This window comes from Bubalus kerabau, chromosome 21 (assembly GCF_029407905.1).
Source record: "Bubalus kerabau isolate K-KA32 ecotype Philippines breed swamp buffalo chromosome 21, PCC_UOA_SB_1v2, whole genome shotgun sequence".
Classification (NCBI taxonomy): Eukaryota; Metazoa; Chordata; class Mammalia; order Artiodactyla; family Bovidae; genus Bubalus; species Bubalus kerabau.
Genome location: NC_073644.1, coordinates 52,642,686 through 52,670,273, shown reverse-complemented (window position 1 = coordinate 52,670,273; position 27,588 = coordinate 52,642,686). Strand labels below are relative to the sequence as shown.

The window sequence follows — 27,588 nt, the reverse complement described above, 5'->3', positions numbered from 1 at the left end:
CTGAAACAACCTGAACTCGGCAGCTGACGCTTGGGGCTGGAGAATGACAGCCGAGCTCTTGGGGGTCTTTGATGAGGGGCACATCCCTGCGTGTTTCTTGGTTTTAGAGTATTCAGGGATTACAGCAGAGTATGGTACTTAATGATCTCAATAAATGGTTAGATTACATCGAGAATCTTCCTTTCAGAAGGGAAGAGAATTGCATCAACTTAAAAAAAATGTTAAGTATCATATTGTTAGGAAAATCTGTTCATTTGGAGTATAGTTCATTGCCAGATGACCAAGTTTAAAATCATAAGTTATTTTGTAAAAGTGACACAGTCACCCTCTGGGCACAACGTTGTCTTAGCAGCTCAAGACTGTAGCTATAGACAGTACAGAATGCTGGGCTAAACGTTCCGTAGAGAATACAAGGGTGGCAGTCTTCTTAACTGAAGGTTGCCTTTGGTTCACTGGACTCTGGTTAATTGAGGTTTGTGCTATGGAACATCTGCCAGTATCTACATTTCAACATCTCTTTCTACATGGGTGAGAAAAATGTGTTCTGGGTCAGCTGAACCCTGAGTGAGAGGGAGCGTCAGGAGTCTTCCTCCTTTGTTGGCACCGGGAGCTGGCCTGTTTGTGTGGTTAAGTCTTGCAGCAGCCCGCTCAGCCCTGGGTCTAGCTCCTGCTTTCCCCAGGGCCATAGTTCCACTCTTCCTCTCCCTTCCCTGGTTTCTCCACGCTTCCAGTGGAACCGTTGCTCCCCACGCAGAAGGCGATCTGGAGGGGCCCCAGATCAGACCAGCTGACTCAGCGTCCCCCACCGCACTCCCCTCCAGCTGGCAGGACCGAGGGCCACTGTGCAGACCCGCTTCTTGATGCACTCGGGCCTCTGGTTCGACATCACCCAGCTTGCACACTGACCCCGCCCTCCTGCCTTCCTCAGTCCAGCAGTCTCTGAGCCCCTGGTGTGCTGTCCTGTGCTCGAGATGTCTTTCTTCTCTTGCAGAGGACGGCCTTTGCATTGACACTCCCCCTAAGTTATGAGCCCTGAGCCTGACACACAGATGTCACTCACCAGGCATTTATGGAATGCGTGAACGAACCAGTGAATCCCCTAAAGTATGTGAATAAGTGCTGTTTCCTCTGCCTGGAGTGCTTTCCCCACCTTTGTCATGTCTGGCCAGGTTCTTGCCTTCTGAACTGAGCTCTAAAATGCTTTCTGGTCCATGAAGCCTGTTCCTGGCCCCCCCAGATGGAGTCAGTCACTGGCCAACACTTCTCCACTTCTGTCTTCCATTATTGCGTTTCTCCCCTTGTATTGTAGTTAGGGGCTTGTTTGTCATTTCACCAGACTGTGGACAACTGAATGGCCAGGGTCTCTCTGTCGTTGTGTTCCCGGCACAGCCACTGGACATCACAGGAGCTCGAGTTTGTGCAGGTGGCTGCATGGGTGACAGATGAGCTCGTCCTGATGAAACCTGCCACCAGGCTCACAGTCCCTGAGCCTTAGTACAAGTCAGACGTTTTTCTGTTTCACACACTCCATCTCATCTTCACGCTGCCTCAAGAGAAAGACACAAACATGACCCCCATTGCACAGATGAGGAAACTGAGGCAAAAACAGCTGATACAAATGGCCCAAAGTGACTCAGGAGCCCCCACAACCTAAACCACATCACCACTGAATCAGTCTGATGGATTAATCAGTGTCATGGTGTGTAATTGCCGTTCCTAGACAGGAGCGGGTTTCCCTGGTGGCTCAGACGGTAGAGTGCGCCTGCAATGCAGCAGACCTGGGTTTGATCCCTGGGTCGGGGAGATCACCTGGGGAAGGGAATGGCCACCCACTCCAGTTTTCTTGCTTGGAGAATCCCAGGGACGGAGGAAGGGGCCTGACCGACTACAGTCCATGGGGTCACAAAGAGACAGGGCTGAGCGTCTAATGCTCTTTCACTTTTCAGACGTAATAGGGCTCAGTGTTCAGGACTCCCTTGCAAACCTGCTCTGTCTCTTCCCTTTGGGGGGATGTCGGGGCACACCTTCTGGTCACTAGTGCTGCTAGTATTCCTGCTAAGTGACCTGAGACTTTAAGTGGTTGAGACTTGGCTAAGTCACCCGTTATACTAGAAGGGCACAGGCCAGCTCCCTGCACTTTCCAGGAAAGTACTAAGTAATACTAGGGCAGAGTGATTGGGAGAGAAGCCGTGATGAAGGGGCATGTAGGCCTGGCAGCACGCTGTTCATCCAGGGGCAGCCGGGCGTGGGGGCTGAATCATGAGGTTGCTCAGGAGTGGTGGTCTCCTGTGAGGAGTGTAGGAATTCCTCCATCGTTAGCTTGAACGTGTTTTTTCTTTAACTCCACAAATGGGTATTGAATTCTTGAATTCTTCCTATGTACTACCTTAGAGTGGTCAGTGAGAGTTACAAAGGAGCCAACTAGGGGGGCCCTGCCCTCCAGGACTGATGGTCATCTAGTGAAGTTACAGACGTCACTGGCCATCAGGAAAACCTGAACCTGCATCCCGACAGTGAAGGAGTGGATTAACAAGCTTCTGCTAGGAACCCAGGGAGCGAGAGGAGCTACATATGAGAGGAGTGTGAAGAGGAGGTGGTCCTACAAATGGGCATGATGCAATAAAGAGACCTCTGGCCAAGGAGTCCTGGGTCTTGGGTTCTATTCCTTGATGTTTTCAGTGAGACCTTTGGCAAGTCACCTCAACATTCTAGACATCTGTACAGTAAGAGAGTGGCTTGGGAGGGGTTGCTAAGATTTCTTCCTATCCCCTCAGTCTCTGATTATCAGAGAGGGGTTCTCGGGAGATGACCTCTGATCAGTATGTGAAAAGTATGGTCAGTTCTAGGGGTCAGAGAAAGCAGATGTCTGGGCGAGGAGGGGTGCCACCATCAGGCCAGTGGTGACAGGCACACCACTGGAGCCTTCAGAGAAATCCTCATCCATACAAATGGTGGCTCTGCAGACCAGCCTGCCGTTTCCCTGGTGGTTTCTTCCAGAATAGGAACTGGGGCCAGTGTACTATGGCCCCAGCGATTCAACAGGCACCACCCCGCCCCCCAGGCCATGACTCTGCTGAAGACCTAGTAGTCAGGCTTGTCCCCAAACTGTGAGGGTTGAGTCGCCAACCCATCCTCACTGAGGAGTCTCCCCAGCCGGGTGGTGGTGAAGGCCAGGCCTCAGGCATCTCAAAGCTGCCCCGCCCCGCCCCGCCCAGCCTTGGTTCCTCCTGGCATGAGCTGAGGCCCAAAGCAGAGGCAGGAATGAGAACCAGGCATGCAGCTCGCTCCTCCATGCCTCGCCAGCAGCCCAGCCATAGAAGGGACCATCAGCAATGGCCTGGCTGGCTGCTGTGTCCCCAGCTCAGCCCCAGTGCAGGCCGCCTGCCTTACCTGTGCATGGAACCTGGTTCCTGTTGGCTGTACAGGGCTTGGCCATGACGAGTGTCGACTCAGCATGGTTTCAGAGCCACTGGTCAGCATGAAATATATACGTGTGTTTTCCTTACACCCTAGCTCATTATCTCCTTCTTATAATGGTCTTCATGCTCAGTGAGCAAAATTAGATGACGTGTATTTACAAAGAGCACTCAGTTATCATGGGCCACCTACTGAGTACTGTGCCCTAGCCCAGGCCTGTCCACACACACACACATACACACGCACGCATACACACACACTGCCGGGTCATCTTCCCTTGTCCACTAGGGCAAGCATGGGAAGGGCCCCTAATTTTAACCTAAGTACATGTCGCTAAAGACAGTCACCATCTGCTGAAGAAATAGTTCACAGCATAGTTAGACACCAAATAGAATGTACTTGGGGGTTATTCGCAATGTATGTGTAATTTCCCACACCTGCCTGCTTTCACTCCATTCAGGTCTTTGCTTGAACAGCCCCTCCGTTGAGATGCCTTCCTCCTTTAGCCTGTTTCAGTATCTGCATCCCATCCTCCAGCCCTCTTAGTACGTTTTACGCACTCCATCTCATCTTCACGCTGCCTTTAGAGAAAGATACAAACATGACCCCCGTTGCACAGATGAGGAAACTGAGGCATAAACAGCTGATATAAACTGCCCAAAGTGACTCAGGAGCCCCCACAACCTAAATCACATCACCACCGAGTCAGTCTGATTGATTGATCGATGTCACTATGTGTAAATGTCATGGTGCACAAACCTCATGAAGCTTTGTTGTCTTCATAACCCTAAGCACTGCCTGAAATATGCTGTGTCCTTGTCTGCTTGCCGAGATGCCCTCGCCGTGACGCCAGCTGCTGGCAGGCAGGCCTGCTTCTCACCACTGCGCTCGGTGTCTGAGCAGCAGTAGGGACGGGTCAGCGTTGGTTACACACCAACTCTTCAGCGGTTGTTTAAGGAGCCAGGGGTGCGTGAGACCCAGCAGGGAAATCGTGCGGGGGAGCAACTGGGGCGATGGGGTGCGTTCCTTTGCTGCTCACGGGTGATGAACCAGCTCCCCTCCCTGCCTCGTCAAGGATCCTGACAAGTTCCAGTTTGGCCGCACCAAGATCTTCTTCCGGGCTGGCCAGGTGGCCTACCTGGAGAAGCTTCGGGCTGACAAGTTCCGGGCGGCCACCATCATGATCCAGAAAGCCGTGCGGGGCTGGCTGCAGAAGGTGAAGTACCGCAGGTTGAAGGGAGCCACCTTAACTCTGCAGAGGTACTGCCGAGGATACCTGGCCCGCAGGTGAGCCAGGGCACACCTGAGCTAGCGGTCGGTGCGGTGGGGCACAGGGGGTGGGTGGGGGGTGGCGGGCAGGCCTGGCTCTGAGCTGGCTGGCCTCAATCAGCCCCTGTGGGTAGAGCGCCGTCCTCCGCGGCCCTGTCTATATCCAGCTTTCCCCCAGCAGCCGGGCCCCTCTCTCCTCCCCTTCCCACCTGAGTCAGTAGGTCTAGTTCCCAGGTCTCCTGTCTCCCCCAGTCTGTCCCCACCCACCAGTGCTAGCTTAGGACTGGCTGGTTTTCCAGCCAAACCTCTGTTTGCCCTTTGCTTAAACGCTTAAATAAAACAATCCTCTTTCCGCAAGAGAGATGAATTCAGCCTTTCTCTCACAGTTAACGTACACTCAGCTTCATGACTTACGCCACCAATTTCAGAATCCCTTAGGAGTTTGGTTAGTAGGGCTGAATGAAAAAGCCCGGGGAGGTCCCTTCTATGAGCTGTTGCACTCAGCCAGCACGGGGAGGGGGAGGGGGAGACTTGTCTGACCACAAGCAGCTCCCTTGGGGCAAAGCCTGATGCCAGTGGGCTGCCCTGCCCCAGCCCAGCACCACACGAAAGAGGCTACTTTGCTGAAAACGTCCCCTCCTAGTGATGTCATTGGGTTGCTGAAGTGCTGAATCAGTATGAGCATCACCAGGGAGATGGGCATAGAGGACACCCCCATCCCTCGTCGTGAGACCCACCCCCGCAGCCTTTACATGGGTCGGGTCATCAGGTTTTGGACCCAGCCCTGGTTCAACATCAGTGACCTCTGCAGATCCCGGTTTTCTTGAAGAAGTGACAATAATCTCTAGGACGCCTTGCATTTGGAGGCCTAAGTTTCATAAGTGACTCCTCAGGCCTCTCGGCTTGAATATCGAAACAAGCCCAGAGCAGGCACTCACTGTACTGTAACGTTAGAAGAGTGCTCCGGCTCCCCCTCATGTCCTTGTTATAAGCTGTTTATCCAAGCAGAACCAGAGATGATGAATACTGTTAATTACCTGAGAACAGTTGAGAGGTGGTCTCTAGAATGAAAGCTACAGAAATGAGAGAGTTGTCAGTGGTATCCACACTAAGTTGTCATCCACAGTTAGGGCATCGCCGAGCACCCTGGTGCACAGGACTCTGTCCTGGGTAGTGGGATGGCCCGTGTTCTCCCTGCAGGGAGTTTGTATTCTAGAGAGAGTGTTCAGGGAGAGCTGCCAGGAGTCAGACTCATTTAAGCAAGCAGAGCAGGGCTGAGTGAGTTACCGCCCACTCCAGAGTTGCACTAGATGATGTCCAAGGTCCTTTCTAGCTTTTAATATTCTTAGTCTCTCGTTGAGCACTTGCTATGAGTCTGACACCAAACAGAGCCCTTGCAGGGGCTAAAAAGTGTTGGATTGACTTTATGTCTGCCTTGAGGGGTGAGACGGGGAATGTAGAAATTAAACAGAGGGAAGTAGATGCCCACGTTGCAGTGCATCCCTGGCAGAAAGGCTGAGAGGTGAGAAAGTAAAGAGAGGTCGCCACAGGCCTGAGAAGGTGACGTTCATTCAGCAGATACTTCCCATGCGCTGCTGTGCCAGGCCCTATACTAGATGTAGGGGTACAAGGATGCTAAGACCCAGCCCCTGACCCCTCCGAGCCCAGTGAGGTCCAGGGACAGACCCGAGCGTGAACACGTGACATCCTTGAGGGCTGCCCAGTTATAGGAGAGGCTTTGTGGGTCAGGGAATGGACGGATGAGGATCAGAGTTGATCAGACTTTGAGTTGTAAATATGTGGCAAGAGTTTTTGGATGAGGTGGAGGAAGCCAGTTCTTTTCTGAGCTGTGTCTCAAGGCCTCGCTATGGTCGGTAACGGTGACACAAGTTGGCCTAGCCGGCAGGTGACCAGGCAGGGCCGAGGGGAAAGGGTTTGCGTTCACGAAGGGTGAACACCGCTCTCTCCCTCCCCAGACTGGCCAAGCATCTGCGGAGGACCCGGGCAGCCGTGGTGCTCCAGAAGCAGTACCGCATGCGGAGGGCCCGCCAGGCCTACCAGAGGGTCCGCAGGGCCGCCGTCGTCATCCAGGCCTTCGCTCGGGGCACGTTTGTGCGGAGAATCTACCACCAGGTGCGTAGCCGCCCCCAGGGACTCGGGCTGCGGACTCAGCCCTGAGCATCAGTAGATGGCTTGGCACTAGCCTCAGCACTTGGGCACTTCTCACTTTTTTCTAAGTAATTTTGCAACTCTGCTCCCACCGAATCCTGACCAAAGTCTCATGAGGCACAGTGACTCAGGGTTCACCAGAGAGACAGAAGCCACAGGAGATGCATGTGTCTGTGCACGTGTGGATAAGGTGTATTATGAGGAACTGACACATGTAGGTATGAAGGCTGAGCAGTTCTCGATGTACCGTGTACACACTGGAGACTCAAGAAACCCAGGGGAGTAACTCTCCCCAAGTCTGAAGGCCTGAGGACCAGGTAATCATGGTACAGTCCCAGTCCAAGGGCAAGAGGGCTGAAATGGTAAGGAATCTGCCTGCAATGCAGGAGACCTGGGTTCAGTCCCTGGGTCAGGAAGATCCCCTGGAGAAGGGAATGGCAACCCACTCTAGTATTCTTGCCTGGAGAATCCCATGGACAGAGGAGCCTGGCATGCTACAGTCCATGGGGTCACAAAGAGTCAGACACAACTGAGTGACTAACACTTTCATTCATTCCGCAGACATTTATTTTGCAGGGCATTATAGTGAGGGCATTGGTGATGCTTTAATTTCCTGAGTGGTTTTTTTTACTGTGTAGGAAAAAAGAAAGACCGAATTACAAGCCAAGTTAACTGTAAACCAGTAACCCGATTGACAATCCCACACAACCATCTCACTTCGCCTCCAGCTGACAGGCACCAGGAGCGGATCCACATCTGTTGAATGGGGGGCTATCAGCTGGATGATCTTTAAGCCCCTCTGACTTGGAGGTTTTTGTTTTTTTTTTTTTAGACTGTGGTTTCCTAGTGAGTTAAAAATTAGAAATGAGGGTTTGACAGCTGCCACCGGACTTAGCTGCAGCTTGTTCGTAAGACAGGCGGCCACCAAAGCCTCAAGTCATAGGGCAGCGGTAGCTCGCCGACCTTGGCTCTCGCTTCCCCCGAGTTGTGCACGAGCCCCTCACTCCCATGGTGTAGCACAGACCCACCAGGTGTGTGCTTGTCCCCTGCTAGGTCCTCAGGGAGCACAAGGCCACCGTCATCCAGAAGCACGTGCGGGGCTGGATGGCTCGCAGGCGCTTCCAGCGGCTGCGGGGCGCGGCCATTGTCATCCAGTGCGGCTTCCGGAGGCTCAAGGCCAAGCAGGCGCTGAAGGCCCTCAGGATCGAGGCGCGCTCGGCGGAGCACCTGAAGCGCCTCAACGTGGGCATGGAGAACAAGATTGTCCAGCTGCAGCGGAAGATCGACGACCAGGTCAGTGTCTCTACTCCCACCCGGGGGTTGGGGCCGGGGTGAGACTCCACAGGCATGTTTGAGAGAGACCCACAGCTTCCCCTGGGGAGCTCTCAATTGATCCCCATGCAGATTCACGAGGCCATTCTACAGGTAAGCGAACTGCGCATCCAGAGCATCAAATACTTGGCCAAGATCACAGAATTAGGAAGTACTAGAACCAGCGCTCCAGCCCCTGTCTGCCTGATCCCGCAGCCATAATGAGGGTGATGTTGGTTTCTTAACCCCAAACGTCACTAGAGAGTCAGTCCTTTCCTGTGTCGTGGCTAAAACGGGTTTCCAGAGTTGAAAGCAGGCTCATTGGTGCCTTGGGCTTGTGGGGTGTTAGTGACCTCAGGACCAGGCTCCTGCAATGCCTAGAGGGTTTCTGGTGCCTCCTGAGAAAGAAAAGGCGAGGATGGAGGGAAGGAAAGGGGTGAACGTGCCTGGTGCAAGGGATGGAGAAAGAGAGAGTTGGCATTGCCTTGGCGGTCACTGGTTTTATTGTACCTAATCTACGCTAGGCACTTTTAAAGCTTCTCATGATCCCAGTAGGGCAAGAAAATAAATGAGCCATTTTACACCTAAACCAGCTGCCCTAAATAGGAACCCCCAAAGTAGTCAGATGTTACTGCCTCTCTGTTCTTGCAAAAAAAGACCAATCTTCTGGAGAAGGGACTGTCACCCTGGTGTTTGTCTCTGTGTGAGTCCCATGGGAGTCTCATTTGGCTCCGCTCCCTGGTGGAGAAGTGAGACAGAAAGCTCGCACAGGGTTGGCCCGCAGTGATAGGTCAGGTCAGGGAGGAAGACACAACTGCTCAGAGCATCGGGAGTAGACAGGAAAAATGGCTCTCTGGGCTCAGCCATGTGGAAAACACAGGCGCAAGGCGGACCTGTATTATTGCTCTCATCACCATCATTCTTATTACTTTATGGCTATTGACGACTGGCTGGGAAAGACATTTGCATAGTCAAAGTGCCCCCATTAACCTTCTGAGCAAACAGTGTGGTCCGAGGAAGGAGCAGGCTTTGCGAGCACCACTGTGCCGTGCGCGGAGCCCCGTGTACTGGCCGCCTCTTCAGCCATCAGTCCCTGTGTTGCCATTGCTGATTTCCAAAGTTAACTCAAGAGGTTAAAAATAAATCTAGTATTTTACACTCCACGTGCTGGAACATCAAAGAGAAGCAGATTTAAAAGACCTGTTTTTAAAAAGAACTTTTTGCCTTAAGCTTCCTACTTGGCAAACATCTATGAGCAGTGGCCGGTGTTACCCTCCCTGGGCAGGGCGCCCTGTGTGCAGAGGGTGAGGAGAGAAGGCAGGGAGGGGGGAGTTAGGTTCTGTTTTCATATGTCCCTCCCCATGTTGCTCAGTTGTGTGCCAGGCACTCTCCTCACGTGTTAAGTCATTTAATCCTCACCACATCCTGTAAGATTTAACGTTATTCCCATTTTAATCTGAGGCACAGAGAGACCAAGTAGCCTATGAGGTCGCAAAGCTAGGAAGTGGCATGGTTAAGATGGAAACTTGGCAGTTTGGTTCCAGAGAATGTTCTGCCACCTCCAGCCAAATTTGGGGATATCTGCATATTAGGAGATTCTTCAGACATGTGAGGATTCCTCAGTCCAAGGAAGACTCTTAGTTTTGTTTTGAGTTCATTCTCGTAGACAGTATCATCCTTGGACCAGCCAGTGTTTTGTAGTGGAGTGTGTGACCTGGTGTCAAAGAAGACGCGTGGCTCTCTGTCTTGAGAGGAGTCATAAACAACCTGTGGAACCAGGACATTAGAGTCTCGTTGTATTGCAACCTCTTAGAAGGCGGGGCTCACCTTTTGTAAGCGAATGCGTTTCTGTTTTGTGTGTAATGCCTGGAGACAACTCAGGAGGCTACTCCCCAACGCACACAGATTCTTAGCCAGGAGGATAGGAGACACGCATGCCAGGAACAACATAGGTGAAAACATCCCCAAGTGTTTGGCAGAGTGGCCTGAGATCATGGACTGAGTCCCAGCTAGATGGAAGCCTGAGTCCTGTCTCAGTTATACTTGCCGCCAAAGCTGACAGAAAGGGATTATGGCCAAATCTTTAACTGGGCCTTGAGTTCCTCGGAGGCTGCTGCTGCTGCTCAGTCGCTTCAGTCGTGTCCGACTCTGTGCGACCCCATAGATGGCAGGCCACCAGGCTCCCCTGTCCCTGGCATTCTCCAGGCAAGAGTACTGGAGTGGGTTGCCATTTCCTTCTCCAGTGCATCAAAGTGAAAAGTGGAAGTGAAGCTGCTCAGTCTTGTCCCACTCTTAGCGACCCCATGGACTGCAGCCTACCAGGCTCCTCCATCCATGGGATTTTCCAGGCAAGAGTACTGGAGTGGGTTTCCATTGCCTTCTCCAAGATCTGTAACTTCTAACTCAAAAATTCACTGATCCCATAAAGTGGTTCTCAACTCCAGGCTGCACTGTAGAATCACCAGGGGGTGCTTTTTTAAAAAGTGTCCCCAGTGTCCCCACTGCCAAGAAGACAGCAAAGGAGGAAACTGCAGGCTAAAACCAGGGTGAGGTTAGGGCCCAAAAGTCAGGTCGAAGGTTTTGTGCACACAGCTGAAGAGACGATGTGAACTCGGCACCAAGTTCCCAAACAAACAGGAAGAAGGAAATAGGATAACTTGAGAGCTGCTGCTGCTGCTGCTGCTAAGTCGCTTCAGTCGTGTCTGACTCTTAGCGACCCCATGGACTGCAGCCTACCAGACTCCTCCCTCCATGGGATTTTCCAGGCAAGAGTACTGGAGTGGGGTGCCATTGCCTTCGGAAAGCATTTACAAGGGTTGGTGGTGTCCGTGGTGCTGAGACATTTTTCTGAGGGTGTTCATAACCTGTGATGTACTAAGCTACAGCCTTCACAGTATCCTTCAGCAGTAAGTGCAGTGATAGCTCCTGGGACGGGTTCATGCAGTGTCCCTGGTGTAGGCCTGTGGTGTGACATTTTTTCAGCCCAAAATGGTATAACCTATGAACTTGACTCTTATCAGTTTGTCTTTATTCAAGCATATGTACAGTGAGATGGCCAGTTGAGCTTACAGTTTTGGGTTTTTTTTTTTTAATGAGGGTCAAGTTCCTTAGACCTATATAAGGTTATATTAAACTATATTTTAATGAAAAAATATGACACAAATGTATGGATTCAGTCAGTAGTCTTTTCAATCAATTTGATAAAGTATACTTCATATGCATTTGGTTAAATTAAAGTAGTTAATATTTTATGATTCATGTACATCTGAAAAATTATAGGGGCAAGTCACAGCTTTATGGCCTTCTATGCCTCAGTTTTCTCAACTGTGAAATAGGTGTATTAGTTAGCCTTGATTAGTAGGTGTATTAATCAGGAGTTGGTGATGGACAGGGAGGCCTGGCGTGCTGCAGTCCATGGGGCTGCAAAGAGTTGGACATGACTGAACGACTGAACTGAACTGAATCAGCCTTGCTATGTAGGACTCCTGTGAGGAGAGAATGAGTTGACAGATGTGCATCATGCAGCACGGTGCCCTTGAACAGTGGATGCTGTGGATATCTGAGGAAGCTGAGGAGAACTGGGGTCCCCAGGCCCCCCAGTATCAGGACAAGGCCCTCCCTGGTTCAGGACAGAGCTGCCCAGGTCTCGGGTCACACTGACCAAGACGGCTCCGGGAGCCTGGCCTGCCTTCGCAGGGAGGGTTTCCGGGGTCTTTGAGGGAAGGATTGGCCCTCACCGGGAGGGCACCTCCACTCCCGGTGCCAGGCTTGGCTGCACAGCTGTGGGCACCTGACGTAGACATCATGGTGTGAGGAGGAGGCAGGACGCTGTGAGGCCCTTCTGGGGTCTCCCTTTCTAAAATCATGCCTCCAGAACAGGAAATGTGCAGCCACGGTGTGTCCCCAGCGATTACTTCTGGGTGCCGATGATAGTGAAATAAGGGGCTGTCCAAGGGCTGCCGTTAGGAATCTCCCACCCACACCCCTGTTGACCCGTCTTTTCACCATTCCATTCTCTAGGGGACCACTCCCCGCAACCCAGGAGAAGAGGGTGACCCTTGTCAAGCACCTACTGGGTGCCGGCCCCCAGGGAGGCCCTCAGTCTCCCTGAACCTTGGTGAAACCTCTGAGGATGGAGTTACTGTGGCCCCTCTTTCACACTGAGGAAGCCGGGCACACGGAGGTGCAGTGACCAGGATGGAGCTGCGGCCTGAGCACAGGTCCGCCCAACTCCAGCCTCTTAACTCCTCAACTTCCCTGAGCCTCGCCTCAGCCTGAGTGTCAGTGAAAACAAAGAAACTGGCCTCCTAGGCGTGTCGTCTTTGCACATGGGTCCTGGGGTGTCATCGCTGCCCACAGCAGGGTGTCACACCATGTCGTATGCCTGTCTCTACACCCCACACCTGCTCCGTCATGAGTGCCTCCCCCCTGCCCCCCAGCCTGGTCCTCATCCCCACTCTCCCTGGGATCTGACCCAGGCCACGCCACTGGGAGGAACCTCACTTCCTGCCCAGAACAGAGCAGTGTCGAGGCGGCTAGTCCAACTCGCATCCCTGTCCTGTACCCCACTCCCCTTGTGCAGAGACCCTTCAGCCTCCCAGGAGACCCAGATCTGGGTGGGCAGAATAGACCAGCTTTGGGTTGTTTAAACAGATGCCGCCTAATTGGATTTCTCATTGGTGATGACTTAGAGCAAAGCTGACTGCCAGCCCAGATATGGGAGTGTGTCAGGTTGTAATTGGCACGTTTCCTCAGATGGTGGGAGGATCTCTTTGTGATGGATCAGTGCTGGGATTGTGCTGCCTGGACACCAAACATGGGTCTCAGCCTTGAGGTCCCAGGCATCTGCTGTGTTGTACTGGGTCCAACACCTGTTCTGCTGCTGCCCCTCACTGCTCCCCATGACCTTCCTAGCTGATGTGAAAGAGTCATTGGTTCCTGATGCCAAGAGCTGTTTTACTCTGAGCTCCTGCAGAGAATAGCCATGGAGAATGATGATGACTGTTTGCTGCCTACTTGATGATCGGGAGAACTCTGCATCTTTCCCCTCCACGTTCCCTCTGACCGCCTTCAGCTGATACGCTCAACTGCAGCACCTCTCTGCCCACGTTTGCCCTTGCACTTGACACAGCCTTGGGTCCTCAGGGCTTGCTGTGTATGAGCTCACCTACAGTCTCCCTCCCTGCCCCCTCTGTACCTCCACCAGGCACCTGGGACTGCTTCTCACTTGCCTGTTTGCTTGAGTGGGTATGTGATTGGGTACCTTGTCGACAGGGATGGGTTTGGCCAGGGCATCCGTTTCTGGAGTCAGGCTCTTACAGGACCAGCGGACAGGTGGTGGGAGGGCTCCCCCGGCCCCGTGGAGGGCCTCCTTGGAAGAGGGGATGCTAAAGAGGTCCTTTGTCTCAGAGTCAGCGATTAGGTTGCAGCTCTTTGTTGCCAGTGAGTCCGAGGGCAGGAGGGCTCAGCGTTGACAGAGCAGGGAAGCCTGAAACGCAAAGGCTGCAGATCCAAGAAGCCAAGTGCCTTGTTCCTGAAACTTCAAAACCAGGTATAAGATCTTCCCAATGGACATAGAAGGCTAGCCACTCTCAGCCAGCTTCCAGCACTGTCCCTGTTCCTAAGCACGCCTCGAATGTCAGTCCCACTGCTTTGTCTTTTCCCGTGTTTCTCCTGGGTTCACAATACAGTTTTGTTAGGGAGATGCCAAGAAAGCACTCAAGCATTCAGTGGTTGTGAGATTCAATTCCACCTTGGAAGTTCCTTTTTTAATTGCCTTCTTGTTTGTTTTTTTTGCTGCCCCACTAACCTTGCCGTCCACCTCTTTCTCCCCTCTTCCCGTCTGCTGATGCTCTCGCAGAACAAAGAGCTCAAGACGCTGTCGGAGCAGTTATCAGCAGTCACCTCCACACACACCATGGAAGTGGAGAAGCTGAAGAAGGAGGTGGCCTGCTACCAGCAGAGCCAGGGTGAGGACAGAGGCCCGCAGCTGCAGGAGGAGGTGGAGAGCCTGCGGACCGAGCTGCAGAGGGCCCACTCGGAGCGCAAGGTCCTGGAGGACACTCACACCCGGGAAAAGGATGAGCTGAGGAAGGTCTGTTGGGGCTGGAGCGGTAGCTGGGTGGTGGGTGAGCTAATGCAGCACCCCTCCGAGGCAGTTTTGCTTCTTCCAGCTTTACAGCTGCCATGGACTTTCCTGGGGCTTGTGCCCAAGACTGACCATCCCTCTGTGTTTAGATGGAAAGTGCCCCTGCATTAGGGGAACCCACACAAGCACATGTCCATTCACCTGGCGAGTGTTGATTGAGTCTCTGCCCTTAGTGGGACACGATGGAATCCCCTGAAAGGTTACACACGTGTGCTTTTGGGCATGTCCCTTATAGCCTAGACTTAGCCACTGAAGCAGCTCTGTGGCCTCAGTCCTTGTTGGCAAGAGAAACGGTTTAGAGGTAGTGACCTTTATTGCCTGCAGGGATTAGGGGCAACCTCATGGCATCCCCTGGGCTTCCCCAGTGGCTCAGCGGTAAAGAATCTACCTGCCAATTCTGGAGATGTAAGTTTGATCCCTGGATCGGGAAGATCCTCTGGAGAAGGGCATGGCTACCCACTCCAGTATTCTTGTCTGGGAAATCCCATGGGACAAAGGAGCCTGGCGGGTTACAGTCCATGGGGTCACAGAAGAGTCAGACACGACTTAGCGACTAAACAACAAAACACCTAGGCATCCCTCCCCATAACCATAGTGCTTTGGGGAATTTGCCTAAAGTTTAAGTATTGATTGGTTCAGCCTGGCTCATCTACTCTGGCTGGCGTGCTCTGTAGGTTTACTCTTCATTCCATAAAATGTAACTTCTGGGATTGGGCCCTTGCCCCCATCTCAAATGTCAGGATGCAAAGAGTCCCTTCTCCATTCCTGAGATAGCTGTCCAAACCAGGGAAGTCCCACGTGCCCCTGCAGAGCCTTCCACAGCCTCAGTGTCCCATGCCATCTCTATGGCATGGCCCACGTGCTTAGTTCCTGTCCATCACTGGAGAGTCACAATGGGTTGAGAATCTGTGTGGGAAGGACTCAGTGTTTCTAATGTTGAAATAATAATTCTAAGTATTTAAAAATTGGGGCAAGCAGAATGCTTTCACAGGAATGGTCCTGAAATAGACACTGGAGTTTTGGATTCTCACCCCTGCATGGCCATTGCTAAGTGCCCACAGGAAATTTCTCTGACCTTAGTTCACTCATCTGTTTAAAAAAAAAAGAAAAGTTGGTTTCAGTTCAGTTCAGTCACTCAGTCGTGTCCGACTCTTTGCAACCCCATGAATCGCAGCATGCCAGGCCTTCCTGTCCTTCACTATCTCCGGGGCTTGACTAAACTCATGTTGATGATGCAATCCGACCATCTGATCCTCTGTCACCCTCTTCTCCTTCCGCTCTCAATCCTTCCCAGCATCAGGGTCTTTTCCAATGAGTTGATTCTTTGCATCAGGTGGCCAAAGTATTGGAGCTTCAGCATCAGGCATTTCAATGAACATTCAGGGTTGATTTCCTTTAGGATTGACTGGTTTGATCTCCTTGCTGTCCAAGGGACTCTCAAGAGTCTTCTCCAGCACCACAATTTGAAAGCATCAATTCTTTAGCACTCAGTCTTCTTTATGGTCCAACTCTCACATCCACACATGACTACTGGAAAAACCATAGCTTTGGCTAGATGAACCTTTGTCGGCAAAGTAATGTTTCTGCTTTTTAATACACTGTCTAGGTTTGTCATAGCTTTTCTTCAAAGGAGCAAGTGTCTTTTAATTTCATGGCTTCAGTCACCGTCTGCACTGATTTTGGAGCTCAAGAAAATAAACAGTGAGACTGTTTCCATTGTTTCCCCATCTATTTGCCCTGAAATGATGGGACCAGATGCCATGATCTTAGTTTTTCTGAATGTTGAGTTTTAAGCCAACTTTTTCACTCTTTTCCTTCACCTTAATCAAGAGACTCTTTAGGTCTTCTTCACTGTCTGCCATGAGGATGGTGTCATCTGCATATCTGAAGTTATTGATATGTCTCCTGGCAATCTTGATTCCAGATTGAGTTTCATCTAGCCCAACATTTTGCATGATGTACTCTCCATATAAGTTAAATAAGCAGCATGACAATATGCAGCCTTGATGTATTCCTTTCCCAGTTTAGAACCAGTTCATTGTTTCATGTCCAGTTCTAACTGTTGCTTCTTGACCTGCATAGTTTTCTCAAGAGGCAGGTAACATGGTCTGGTATTCCCATCTCTTTAAGAATTTTCCAAAGTTTTTTTGTGATCCACATAGTCAAAGGCTTTTGTGTAGTTAATGAAGCAGAAGTAGGTGCTTTTCTGGAATTCTCTTGCTTTTTCTATGATCCAACAGATTCTAGCAGTTTGATCTCTGGTTCCTCTAAATCCAGCTTGAACATCTGAAAGTTCTTGGTTCACGTACTGTTGAAACCTACTGTGAAGGATTTTGAGCATGAGCCTGCTAGCATGTGAAATGAGTGCAACTGTGCAGTCGTTTAAACGTTCTTTGGCATTTCTCTTCTTTGGGATTGTAATGAAACTGACCTTTTCAGTCCTGTGGCCACTGCTGAGTTTTCCAAATTTGCTGACATATTGAGTGCAGCATTTTTCACAGCATCATCTTTTAGGATTTGAAATAGCTCAGCTGGAATTCCATCACCTCCACTAGCTTTGTTCATAGTGATGCTTTCTAAGGCCCACTTGACTTCGCATTCCAGGATGTCTGGCTCTAGGTGAATTGATCACACCATTGTGATTATCCAGGTCATTAAGATCTTTTTTGTGTAGTTCTTCTGTGTATTCTTGTCACCTCTTCTTAATATCTTCTGCTTCTGTTAGGTCCATACCATTTCTGCCCTTTAATGTACCCATCTTTGTATGAAATGTTCCCTTGGTATCTCTAATTTTCTTGAAGAGATCTCTAGTCTTTCCCATTCTATTGTTTTCCTCTATTTCTTTGCATTGTTCACTTAGGAAGGCTTTCTTATCTCTCCTTGCTATTCTTTGGAACTCTGCATTCAGATGAATATATCTTTCTTTTTCTTCTTTGCCATTAGCTTCTCTTCTTGTCTCAGCTATTTGTAAGGCCTCCTCAGACAACTATTTTGCCTTTTTTGCATTTCTTTTTCTTGGGGGATTGTCTTGATCACCGCCTCCTGTATGTTATGAACGTCCATCCATAGTTCTTCAGGCACTCTATCAGATTTAATTCTTTGAATCTATTCGTCACCTCCACTATATAATCATGATGGATTTGATTTAGGTCATACCTAAATGGCCTAATAGTTTTCCCTACTTTCTTCAGTTTAAGTCTTAATTTTGCAATAAGGAGTTCATGATCTAAGCCACAGTCAGCTCCTGATCTGGTTTTTGCTAACTGTACAGAGCTTCTCCATCTTTGGGTGCAAAGAATATAATCAGTCTGATTTCAATATTGACCATCTGGTGATGTCCATGTGTAGAGTCATCTCTTATGTTGTTGAAAGAGGGTTTTTGCTGTGACCAGTGCATTCTCTTGGCAAAACTCTGTTGGCCTTTTCCCTGCTTTATTTGTACTCCAAGGCCAAATTTGCCTGTTACTCTAGGTATTTCTTGGCTTCCTACTTTTGCATTACCGTCCCTGTGATGAAGAGAACATCTTCTTTGTATTAGTTCTGCCAAGGTCTTCCAGGTCTTTGTGGAGCTGTTCAGCCCCAGCTTCTTTGGCATTGCTGGCTGGGGCTGTCTGAGCACTTTAGAAAAATATTTTCAGGTCTCAGTGCACTGACGGTTTTTCATTTTGAAAAGTCACCTTCCCATAAATGATTGTTCTTGTGTGCCCAGAGCTGTTTTGGAGGTCATTAACTTACTGAGCTCACTGGGTGGGATGCGGGTCTCGTGCCACCACTCTTTTATCATTGAGGGCATGTCCCATGCTTCTGTTGCCTGGTTTTGTGTTTAATCAAGCCTGCTTTCTCGAGTAATCATTAACTTACAGGAGTTTCACATATTTTTCTACTTAAAATCCCCTAGTGAGATAAACTATTGAGTCACCTGTTTTGTCCCTTCATTCTGTCCCTATCAGAATGAACTTCATTCTTCAGGGTAAAGCACATGCTTAAGGAAAGTCCTATTAAAATGTAGCTGTTAACGCAGGCCTGTAACCTATAAAGCATCAAATTCCAAACTGTGGTTTATGGATCCTTGAGAACAGATAGGCAGTAACCCTTGTATGTGAATAAAAGACAAGAAGGTAAAATCCAAAGCCAGAGAAAAGAGACCAAGTTTGAGACTTGAGACTGGTGATCCTAGGAGAAAAAGAAAAGCGGGTTCTCTGTATGTGGGTGCCAGTCACACGAGATGGTGTTAACCCAGCAGATCACAAAACCAGGGTCTCCTGTCTTCGCCTCCATGGAGAGCACTTGACTCATTGACTCCCCAGGCTCCTTCCCTGCTTCTCCTGGGACAATGGGATTTAGGGACTCAGAGCACTTTTAAAACATCCACATCTCCATCCAAGGGAGCCTAAGGATTGATAATATCCCAGTCTTCCTCCACAGAGCCAAATAAGGAAATGGGCTCCCTCCTACTTGCATTTGAAAAAAATGTTTCTATTGAAGTCTTGACCTGGGTCTTAAATGCAATGAGATCTTGGTCCTGGCAAGGAAAAAGAAATTCAAGGACATTGAAAAGGAATAGCAGGCACAGAGGCAGAACAAGAAAAGCACCTTCCCGACTGCAAACACAAGCACATCCTAAACTGGGCACATAAAGTGTGAAGCCCGCCTTTCTCCAGGAGGAGAACATGCTTGCAGGCGTGCTGAGTCACTTCAGTCCTGTCCAGCTCTGTGCAACCGTATGCATTGTAACCCGCCAGGCTCCTCTGTCCATGAGATTCTCCAGGCAAGAATACTGCAGTGGGTTGCCATGCCCTCCTCCAGGGGATCTTTCTGACCCAGGGATCGAACTTGCATCTCTTATGTCTCCTGCATTGGCCGGCTGATTCTTTACCACTAGTGCCACCTGGGAAGTCCCAGGAGGAGAACAAGTGGAAGCACGTTTGCCTCTTTCTCTAACGTCTTCCAGACATTTATTCTGGCGGCTGTGGGCATAGGCAGGTGCAGGCTGGCTCTGTCCCCCTCTGGTTCTTCTTTGCCGAGTCAGGGTTTAATATTTATTGAAGGCCCCATGTCCAATCTTAACAAACACTGCATAATCAGACAATTGGTTTCTTCTCCGGCTTATCCAACAGCCTGCTCCTCGCAGAACAAGATTGATGACACGGATGAATCAGGGAGGGAGCTGGCTGCTGGCAGAAGTTTAATTAATGGATTTGATGTTTCTGTCAGCAAGTGCTATATTGGAACTGGCATCCTGGAAAAGTTGAGGCTCCGCACCCCTGACAGAATTCTCATCATCAGCCCACATGGCCAGGCTGCCTTGGGCTGTGGGAGGCCAGGTCCCCCTGGGGGCAGGAATTCAGTGCAGAGCCTGGGCATTGCCACCACCCTGTCCAGCCATAGGTGTTAGTTGACAGCTGTTCTATTAAAAGGACCTGTCATCCTGGCCTCTCCCCAGAGTGGTCTGCATCTCAGCGTGCAGCTTCTTTCCTTTTAGCCTGTGGGACGTGTGTTTTGTTTGTTCTTAAAGCTGTCAGTGATCCCTGTGCTGACTGACTTGTGCAGCTGTGCTGTTTCGTGTCCTTGATGAAGGAAACATGACTCCCAGGCCTGCCGTTGACACAGAGGCCACGGCTCATTGTCCAGAATCTGCTCCGCGGTGAGGCCAGCACGACCTGGCTTGGTGCGGGGTTGTGGGTGGGTGACGAGCAGCCCACAGCCAGATCCCTGGCTCTGAGCAAGGGGCCCTGGTATTTGTGAGCCCCCGGACCTTGAGTATTCAGGCTGGTGTAGTGGGGTTCTGGGTTGTATCGTATCATTAGTCACCACACCACCAGCTGGTACTGACCTTGGGTAGTTCCCATGTAAAGGCTTTGGGGTTTTCCAAATGCAAGTAAATAGATCTGCCTTTTCAGGAGGTAGGGTTCTCACAGTGGAGTGTTTCGAGTCTTCCCCCAAAAGGTGCAGGACTTCTTTGGCCCGTTAAGACTCAGAACTGTGCTATCGGAACGCTTCCAGAGAGGCTGATGGTTTCCAGGAGGATGCCACGCCGCCTCGTGGAAGGACATCATCTCACTGCAGCCTTTCTCAGCACTCACAGCCCTCCATTCATTCTCTTGTTATTTAGTGAGTGTATCTGTTAGGCCCTGTTCCATACCCTGGGGCAAAAGTAAGCGATTTTAAAAGTCCTTCTCATTTTTATGGTGCTTAAATATTTGGGGATTATTGGAGAATGCACAGACAGGAATCAGACACAAATTATCTCACATGGGCTGTAAAGAGAAATAAAGCAGAGGACAGGGATCCAGAGGGAGCCAGGTGGGCAAGGGAGGTTGTTTCATTCATGATGGCCAGAGACGCCCTCTGAAAAGACACCCGAGTGAGGTGAGGAGTGAGCCGTGAGGACTTCTAGGGAGCAGGTGATATGGTACATCCACCGGCCCCGAGATGGGAGCAGGTTAGGTGGGATCAAGGCCCCATCCGGAGGCCATTGGGCTGAGATGGAGAAAGCAAGGAGAAAGGTGGTGAGGTCAGAAGAGAAAGGATCTTCTGACCTTGAAGGCAGCACTGGCTGTGAACCCTCCAGAGAGGTGAGCGAGTCTGTCTGAGGCCGTCGGTCCCTGCCACCCCAAACTCCTTCCTGAAGCTCTGCTGTTGGAACCAGGCCTCTGGGGCCTGCTCCAGGTTGTGGCCATCACTGTCCTTCAGATGTCAGCCCCTGACCTGTTGGGATGCAGGTGGCCTAGGCCCAAAGAACTGGGACCCGGTTGGCTCAGCATCACAGCCTGCAGTACCCCCGTCTGGCTGTGTGACCTTCAGCCAGCTCGCTAACTTTTCTGTGCCTTGGTTTCCTTAAAAGCCGATGACGATGGCATCCACCTCACGGGTATTAAGGAAGCTGATAATGGCACCTGGGACCTAGTGCGAGCCCGGTGACTGTTAGCTCCTATTCCCTCCACCAGCCTGAGACTGGGTGGAGGGCAGTGGCTCCGCCTTAATATCCCTGGACCCCACCCTCGCTCCTGGTCCCACGTCTTGGTGCAGTGGGTGCTGAGTGACAGAGGCACACCTGTGATGCTGGGCCAGGGGTCCGCGCTCTGCCGAGCCTCTCTCTGGGGCTCTTTGTAATGATGGGACAGTCACTCCCCTCCCTGTAGCAGTGCGAGAGCCCGCCCTTGGCCTCCTTTCTCTGTGTAGGAGCCCAGCGCAAGCGCGAGTCCCAGGTGAGGTCACACTGTGCCTCTGCACGGTCCCTTGTGCACTTTCTGCCTCCTCCTCCTCTCTGCTCAGGTCCATTTACCTTCTTCTCAGTGAATAGGCCAGCAGCCCCTCCAGAACTTTGCAGAATTAGAAGTGTTATCCCTGCTGTGGGCCACCTTCGTGCTGTGGACCTTTGTGTGAGATAGTAGGTACACAGCCAGGAGGACAGAGGACACAGATCCCAGGGGCAGAAGAGCATCCTCCAATCCACTTGTCCCATGGTTTTCTACCAGAAAACTTGCATTTGGCTCTTTTTGCAGTGCAGATGTACTGGAGTGGGTTGCCATTGCCTTCTCTTTTAGCAGCAGCAGCAGCAGCAACAATGCAAATGTCCAATTTGAAAAAATTTATTGTTGTTCAGTCGCTAAGTTGTGTCTGACTCTTTGAGACCTCATGGACTGCAGCACACTAGGCTTCCCTGTTCTTCACTATCTCCTGGAGTTTGCTCAAATTAATGTCCATTGAGTCGGTGATGTCATCCAACCATCTCAACGTCTATCGCTCCCTTCTCCTCCTGCCCTCAATCCCTCCCAGCATCAGGGTCTTTTCCAATGAGTTGGCTCTTTGCATTAGGTGGCCAAAGTATTGGAGCTTCAGCATCAGGCCTTCCAATAAATCTTTAGGGTTGATTTTCTTTAGGATTGACTGATTTGACTCCTTGCAGTCCAAGGGACTCTCAAGAGTCTTCTCCAGCACCACGGTTCGATAACATCAATTCTTTGGCACTCAGCCTTCTTTATGGTCCAACTCTTACATCCATACATGACTACTGGAAAAGCCATAGCTTTGACTTTTGAAAAAATAAGGAAAGACAAAACAAAGCCAAAAACCAGAGCTACATTTGTATCCCCAAAGATTTTAACTAGTAAAGGCAGTTACTGAGCTAAGGCATGTGTTTCATTTAATTTACCAGGGGCTAAATTAGCTTCATGGTAACAGGATTTATATCAATGTTGGTTCCCATGATCTGTCCCAAAAAACCTGTTAGAGGTAAGAACACTCCTAGTAATATTTCCTGGAAAGAGTTAAAAGACCCCCTCCACAAAAAAAAAAAAGAAGAAGAAAGAAAAGGAACTGCCGCTTGATGCTTAATGAGGCCCCAAACCTGGTGAGCATGCTACTTCATTATTTCTCATGCTGAGGGGAGCACACCTGCTCAATTCTGTGTTGCTAAGTGTCTCTCACTGCAGCATGCATCCCTGCCAACAAAAGGAAGGCCACTTGGCTGCAGAAGCTTGTCACCCTCACGTTGCCAGCAACTCTCCGTCTGCTAGCTGGCTGGGGAGACTGGGGGTGGCCAGCACGTGGGGAGATGTGATTGGGGAAGCACTCTCTGCCCTCCTGGGATGTGGAGCTGGGATAGGGCCCACACCTCCTGCTGTGGGCCCACTTCCAGAACTGCTCCTACCAGGAAGAAAAGCAAAGCTCCCCAGTGCCACTTTAATGAATGGTTTAGAATAACAAAGCTGAGTTCATCAGAGGCCTACCTTCTGGAATCCGCGAGGGAGATGGAGGAAAGAAATGAGGCTTGTGCACAACAGAAATTTTTAGTGGGTACATGCTCATAAGTGTGACCCTCCCCAACCAGAGTTTTGGCTGAGATTGTAGATCGCAGGTGGTTGCAATGAGGCTTCATGATCTCAGGCTGCATTCAGGCAAGTGGAGGTTTCAGGCCCAACCTCATGGTGATGGCATGTGCCCTCTGTACCAGGCAGATGACACGTTCCATTTCAGAAGGTCCTCGCCTGCCTGTAGGATGCTCAGAGGATAGGGATGAGGGTGGTGAGGGGTCATGGAAGCGTCTCAGGTGATCACCTGCTCTTTGAGCTGCCTGCACGTTCAGAGGGCTGTTGAGGGGAAGCAGAGTCTAGCTCTATGGGAAGTCTGATTACTTTACAGCCTGCTCTGAACACCCACCTCCTGGGGCTGCTGGCTCAGGGGTTGCAGTCTTGCGCCTTCAAGGGGGGCTGGAATCCTGCCCTCCTGACCATGGCATCAGGTGGAGCCTCACTCCAGCTGAACCCTGGGCATTATTTGTAGAGGTTCACTCCACGTGGTTTCTTTTGTTGGTGGATTCCCGTTTGACTTGTACATCAAGAAAAGGGAAAGCTATTTTGATTATTTGCCAAGCTAATTTAAAGGCACACATGAGATCATTGTGTGGTGAACTGCATCTAATAACAGCAAATTAGATGAATTTGAAGAATCTTTTTTCCAGTAATGTATGTGCCTCCTGAATTGAATTATTCAATTAAACATGCTCATGTTTTCTAGAGGTTTTAGTCAATCATAAACACATTTTTAAAACCAAAAAACCCTTTAATGGAGTCTGGGTTTTTGCACTGGGAAAGCTTGAGCTCCTTTACTGGATCTGCAGGGCTCCTCATTCCTTCAACCAGTGTTGAGTGCTGGCCCAGGCCAGGTTCCGATGACGTGGCAGCATGGCTTGTGGCCCCTAGGTCCTCACTGAGGCCTCTGGTCCAGGCCAAGCAGGTGACGACGAAGCCGAGCCTCTGCCAGGGGGAGTTGGGGGTGGGCGGGGCTCTACAGGGACAGGTGGGCCCTGGAAGAGCCACACATCGAGCACAGGCCTCACCCACACCTGCAGGGCAGGAAGACTTCTGGAAGAGTGGCCGTGGAGAACTAAACCGTGAGAAGTTATCCAGGGGAGAGCAGGGCGAGCAAGCTTGACAGGAGGAACACAGAGATGCTCAGGCAGCCGCTGGAGGGTGTGCAGAAGGCGGGCCCTGCTCAGGGCCTCTCCACCCTGAGGACAGAGGAAAAGTCTTTCCTAGCCTGGTTCTCACTCCCTCCACCCACCCAACTTTGTCTTTTCTCAGCCCCCTGCCTGAACCGCGTGTAAACACTACCGCACAGACCGGCTAGGATTCCCAGGCCAGGCCTCCCACCCTGCTGCACCAGCTGCTCTCCTGTCTATAGACAACCCATCCCCCGGCCACCTGGGAGAGCCCAGATCCAGGCCTGGTCCAGACAGCCTGCTCCTCCTGCCCATCGGTGCCATTCCTGGTGACCTTCTCCTCCTGACTCACTTGGCGGTGGTGATTCTCAACAAGGGAGTCGTGCTGCCTTCTGAGTTCCTAAGGGGAGAACCATAGACCTCGCTCCTGGGCTCCAGCCTTGTGGAAAGTCTCTCTTGACCCTGTCTACGTGATGCTGAGGGTGGGGGCAGCAGTTCTCTTAACTCACCTCTTGGTGCCTTAAGTTTACCTTTAAAGCCTGGAGGAAGGGAAAAGAGCGTTGAAACATAGCCAGTTGAAACTCCAGCTTCTCCAAGGCTTCTGTCCTGTAGCCAGCATCCTTGGGGCCTCCTTTCCTGCTTTTACTGCCACGGGGGTCTAACAGATTTTGAAGGGCATTTAGGTGGGTCCTTCAGGATCTGGGTGGCCATCTCTCCGCCTGGATTTTGTGCTACAGTGTCCCAGGCAGCAATTCAGGAGGTCCCCATTGAGTCTCTGTGCACAGGCCAGTTATGACATGTTCTGTTACTGACCAAGGAAGGCATTTTGAGGCTCTTCCTACACAGGTTGGGAAGAATCCTCCACCAAGGAGGTCATAAGATGTAGCAAAGATAGCCAGAACTGATTCCTTGAACCAAAGGGAGTGAGGTTGTTCATGGTGCCATTCAGCACAGTCTGCAGGGATGCTCATCACTCAGACCAAAACCAGCCTGCCTTACACTCATTTCTAAAAATCTTTAGCCACAGCTAGCACTTTGCATCACACTTGGTAAAGTAACAGCTTTGTTGAATATAGTTCATACAGCATAGTTGAAAGTCTACAGCAAGTCTCTTTCCCTTCCCCAGCATCTGGGCTGTGCTGGTCCTGGGAGACCGACATGGGCAAGGGGGAATAAAGATCAGAGATAGGGCTTCATTGTTAGCATCAGGCTTTCCTGAGACTCAGATTGGAGAGCTCAGAATTTACCAAATCATGGAACTAAATGCAAGGAGGCCAGTTATCACTGTGAGTTCCTGCACATGGCATATGAGCTTTGTGTAAGCTTTTCAGGAGTTTTTGTGGGCATTGGAAAACCATAAGCAGCAGTGAACTCATCTGTCTTGTTTTAATGGGATTTTTCTTTCAGTGTACAATTTTAATCTCCAAATGAAAGCTACTTTGGCTAATTCAGTTTTCTTAAGTTAAAAAAAAAAAAAAAAAAAACATTTAAATATAACCAGCTGAAGTTCAAACCCCACAGAAGGAGCCTTTCCTCAGCCCAGCATCACAGGCAAACATTTTTCCCCGCTGCTCTTTTTCAGCGAGTTGCAGACCTGGAACAAGAAAATGCACTCTTGAAAGATGAGAAGGAGCAGCTTAACAACCAGATCCTGTGCCAGTCTAAAGGTAGGTGCCAAGTGCTGGATTTTTCATTTTGGATTGGAATTTCTTTTCCAGACTGACTTCCCCCTGAGATTTCCACCAGGCGTGCAGTTGGTCTGGGTGCCACAGTGGGGAAAGGGTTCTAACAAAAGAAAGCTGAAAAAGAAGGGTGATTTTTAAGATCCCACTGCCGAATTTAGTTTCAGGAGGTATCATGCAGTGAGACGCACACATAATAGATGATATAATGCATGAGATCTGAGTTGGGGAGACCGTGCGCTCCAAGAGTGACGATGCAGTGTGCTAGCATCTGCGTGACCTTGAGCGAGTCCCTCGGTGACTGCAGTCCTCAGTTTCTTCATCTGCAAAATGGGCATAAGCCTGTGACCTACTTAGGATGGTGCTTGACCTGTCGTGAGCACTTAGGAACCGTGGTTATTGCTATTCTCAAGTTTAGCATCCACCATACCTGTTGTGGTTTCTTCTCCCCAGTGGGTCACCTGTCAGTGTTTGCTGGAGAGGGGGTTGCGGGCCAGATCAGGGCCCCTCTCTCGAACATGCACGACCTGGGCTGCCGTCAGCTCCTGTGCGATGCCTGATCAAAGAGGAGCGGGGCGTGCAGACCCCGGTTCTCCCGTGACTCAGTGTGGCCTTCAGCAGGTGGCTCCCCTCCCCTCCCAGCTCCTCCACTGGACTATGCGAGTACACAGACCTGCCCAGCATGGTGCTGTTGAAAACATTTAATAGTTCTAAATTTCCCTTTAAAAATTGTCTCTTTTCCACTGATTCGAATCTCAAGTGTGGGTAGGAGAAAAGCCCATCCACGTTCCCTCCTTCCCCTAACATAACCTGCGGCCTGGTCTCCTGGAGCCTCCTTTAATCCCTCTGCACAACAGGCACCTGAGCGGCCAGGAATAGGGAGGCGCGCTGGGTTTTTCCGTTGCTGTGACTGCTGTCTCGAGGGAGGGGCAGGCACAGTAACTGAGGGAGATGTGGTGTGCGTAGCGGCTTCTCTCCCTGGCCCCTGGGGGTGAGAGGGGCCTTCTCCCCTTCTGGACTGGAGCTGGGTCCATGCCGCCCTGGGCTCTGCCATGGGGGAGGTCGTTGAATAGACTCACCTAGTATCTGTGTCCTGAGCTTGTTGTGGGCGGCCTTTTAACCGGTGGTTAGTCACTTGTCTCCGAGTGAGTGGACGTGAGGGACAGCCACACAAGCAGCACTGTGGCTGCGGGCGCTTGCTTTCCAGATGAGTTTGCCCAGAACTCTGTCAAGGAAAACCTCATGATGAAGAAGGAGCTGGAGGAGGAGCGCTCCCGTTATCAGAACCTCGTGAAGGAGTATTCCCGGCTGGAGCAGAGATACGACAACCTTCGGGATGAGATGACCATCCTAAAGGCAAGGAGGGCAGTCCCAACGCCCACCCATCGGCTCTGTGCCCTTTTCCCCACGCGGCCGCCACCCCAGCACGGCTCTCTGCACGGCAATGCCCTGGATCGGTGTCCCCGCTACCCGCCCCCCACCCCACCCCAGAGTCCTCACCCGACCCGTAGGTGGTTCTCACACAAGCAAGCGGCTGGGTGATGAGTCGTTCCCAAGGGCAGCTGCTTTTCCAGCTTTGGGGTCTTATGAAGATTTTAGGACTTGAAGGGAAATTCTGCCTGCATGAATGTATCCCCTTTCTTATTTCT

At 50.9% G+C, this 27,588-nt stretch overlaps 1 protein-coding gene across 2 annotated transcripts in view; it reads left to right on the top strand.

Moving 5' to 3' along the window:
• MYO5B (myosin VB) overlaps positions 1-27,588 on the top strand; it is a 333,083-nt gene that overhangs the window by 260,323 nt on the left and 45,172 nt on the right. For both annotated transcript variants that reach the window (XM_055559254.1, XM_055559253.1), the window contains exons 19-24: positions 4,493-4,704; positions 6,663-6,819; positions 7,909-8,148; positions 14,027-14,260; positions 25,840-25,924; positions 27,147-27,295. In XM_055559254.1, coding sequence (XP_055415229.1) covers positions 4,493-4,704; positions 6,663-6,819; positions 7,909-8,148; positions 14,027-14,260; positions 25,840-25,924; positions 27,147-27,295 — 1,077 coding nt within the window. The remainder of the gene's footprint in view (positions 1-4,492; positions 4,705-6,662; positions 6,820-7,908; positions 8,149-14,026; positions 14,261-25,839; positions 25,925-27,146; positions 27,296-27,588) is intronic.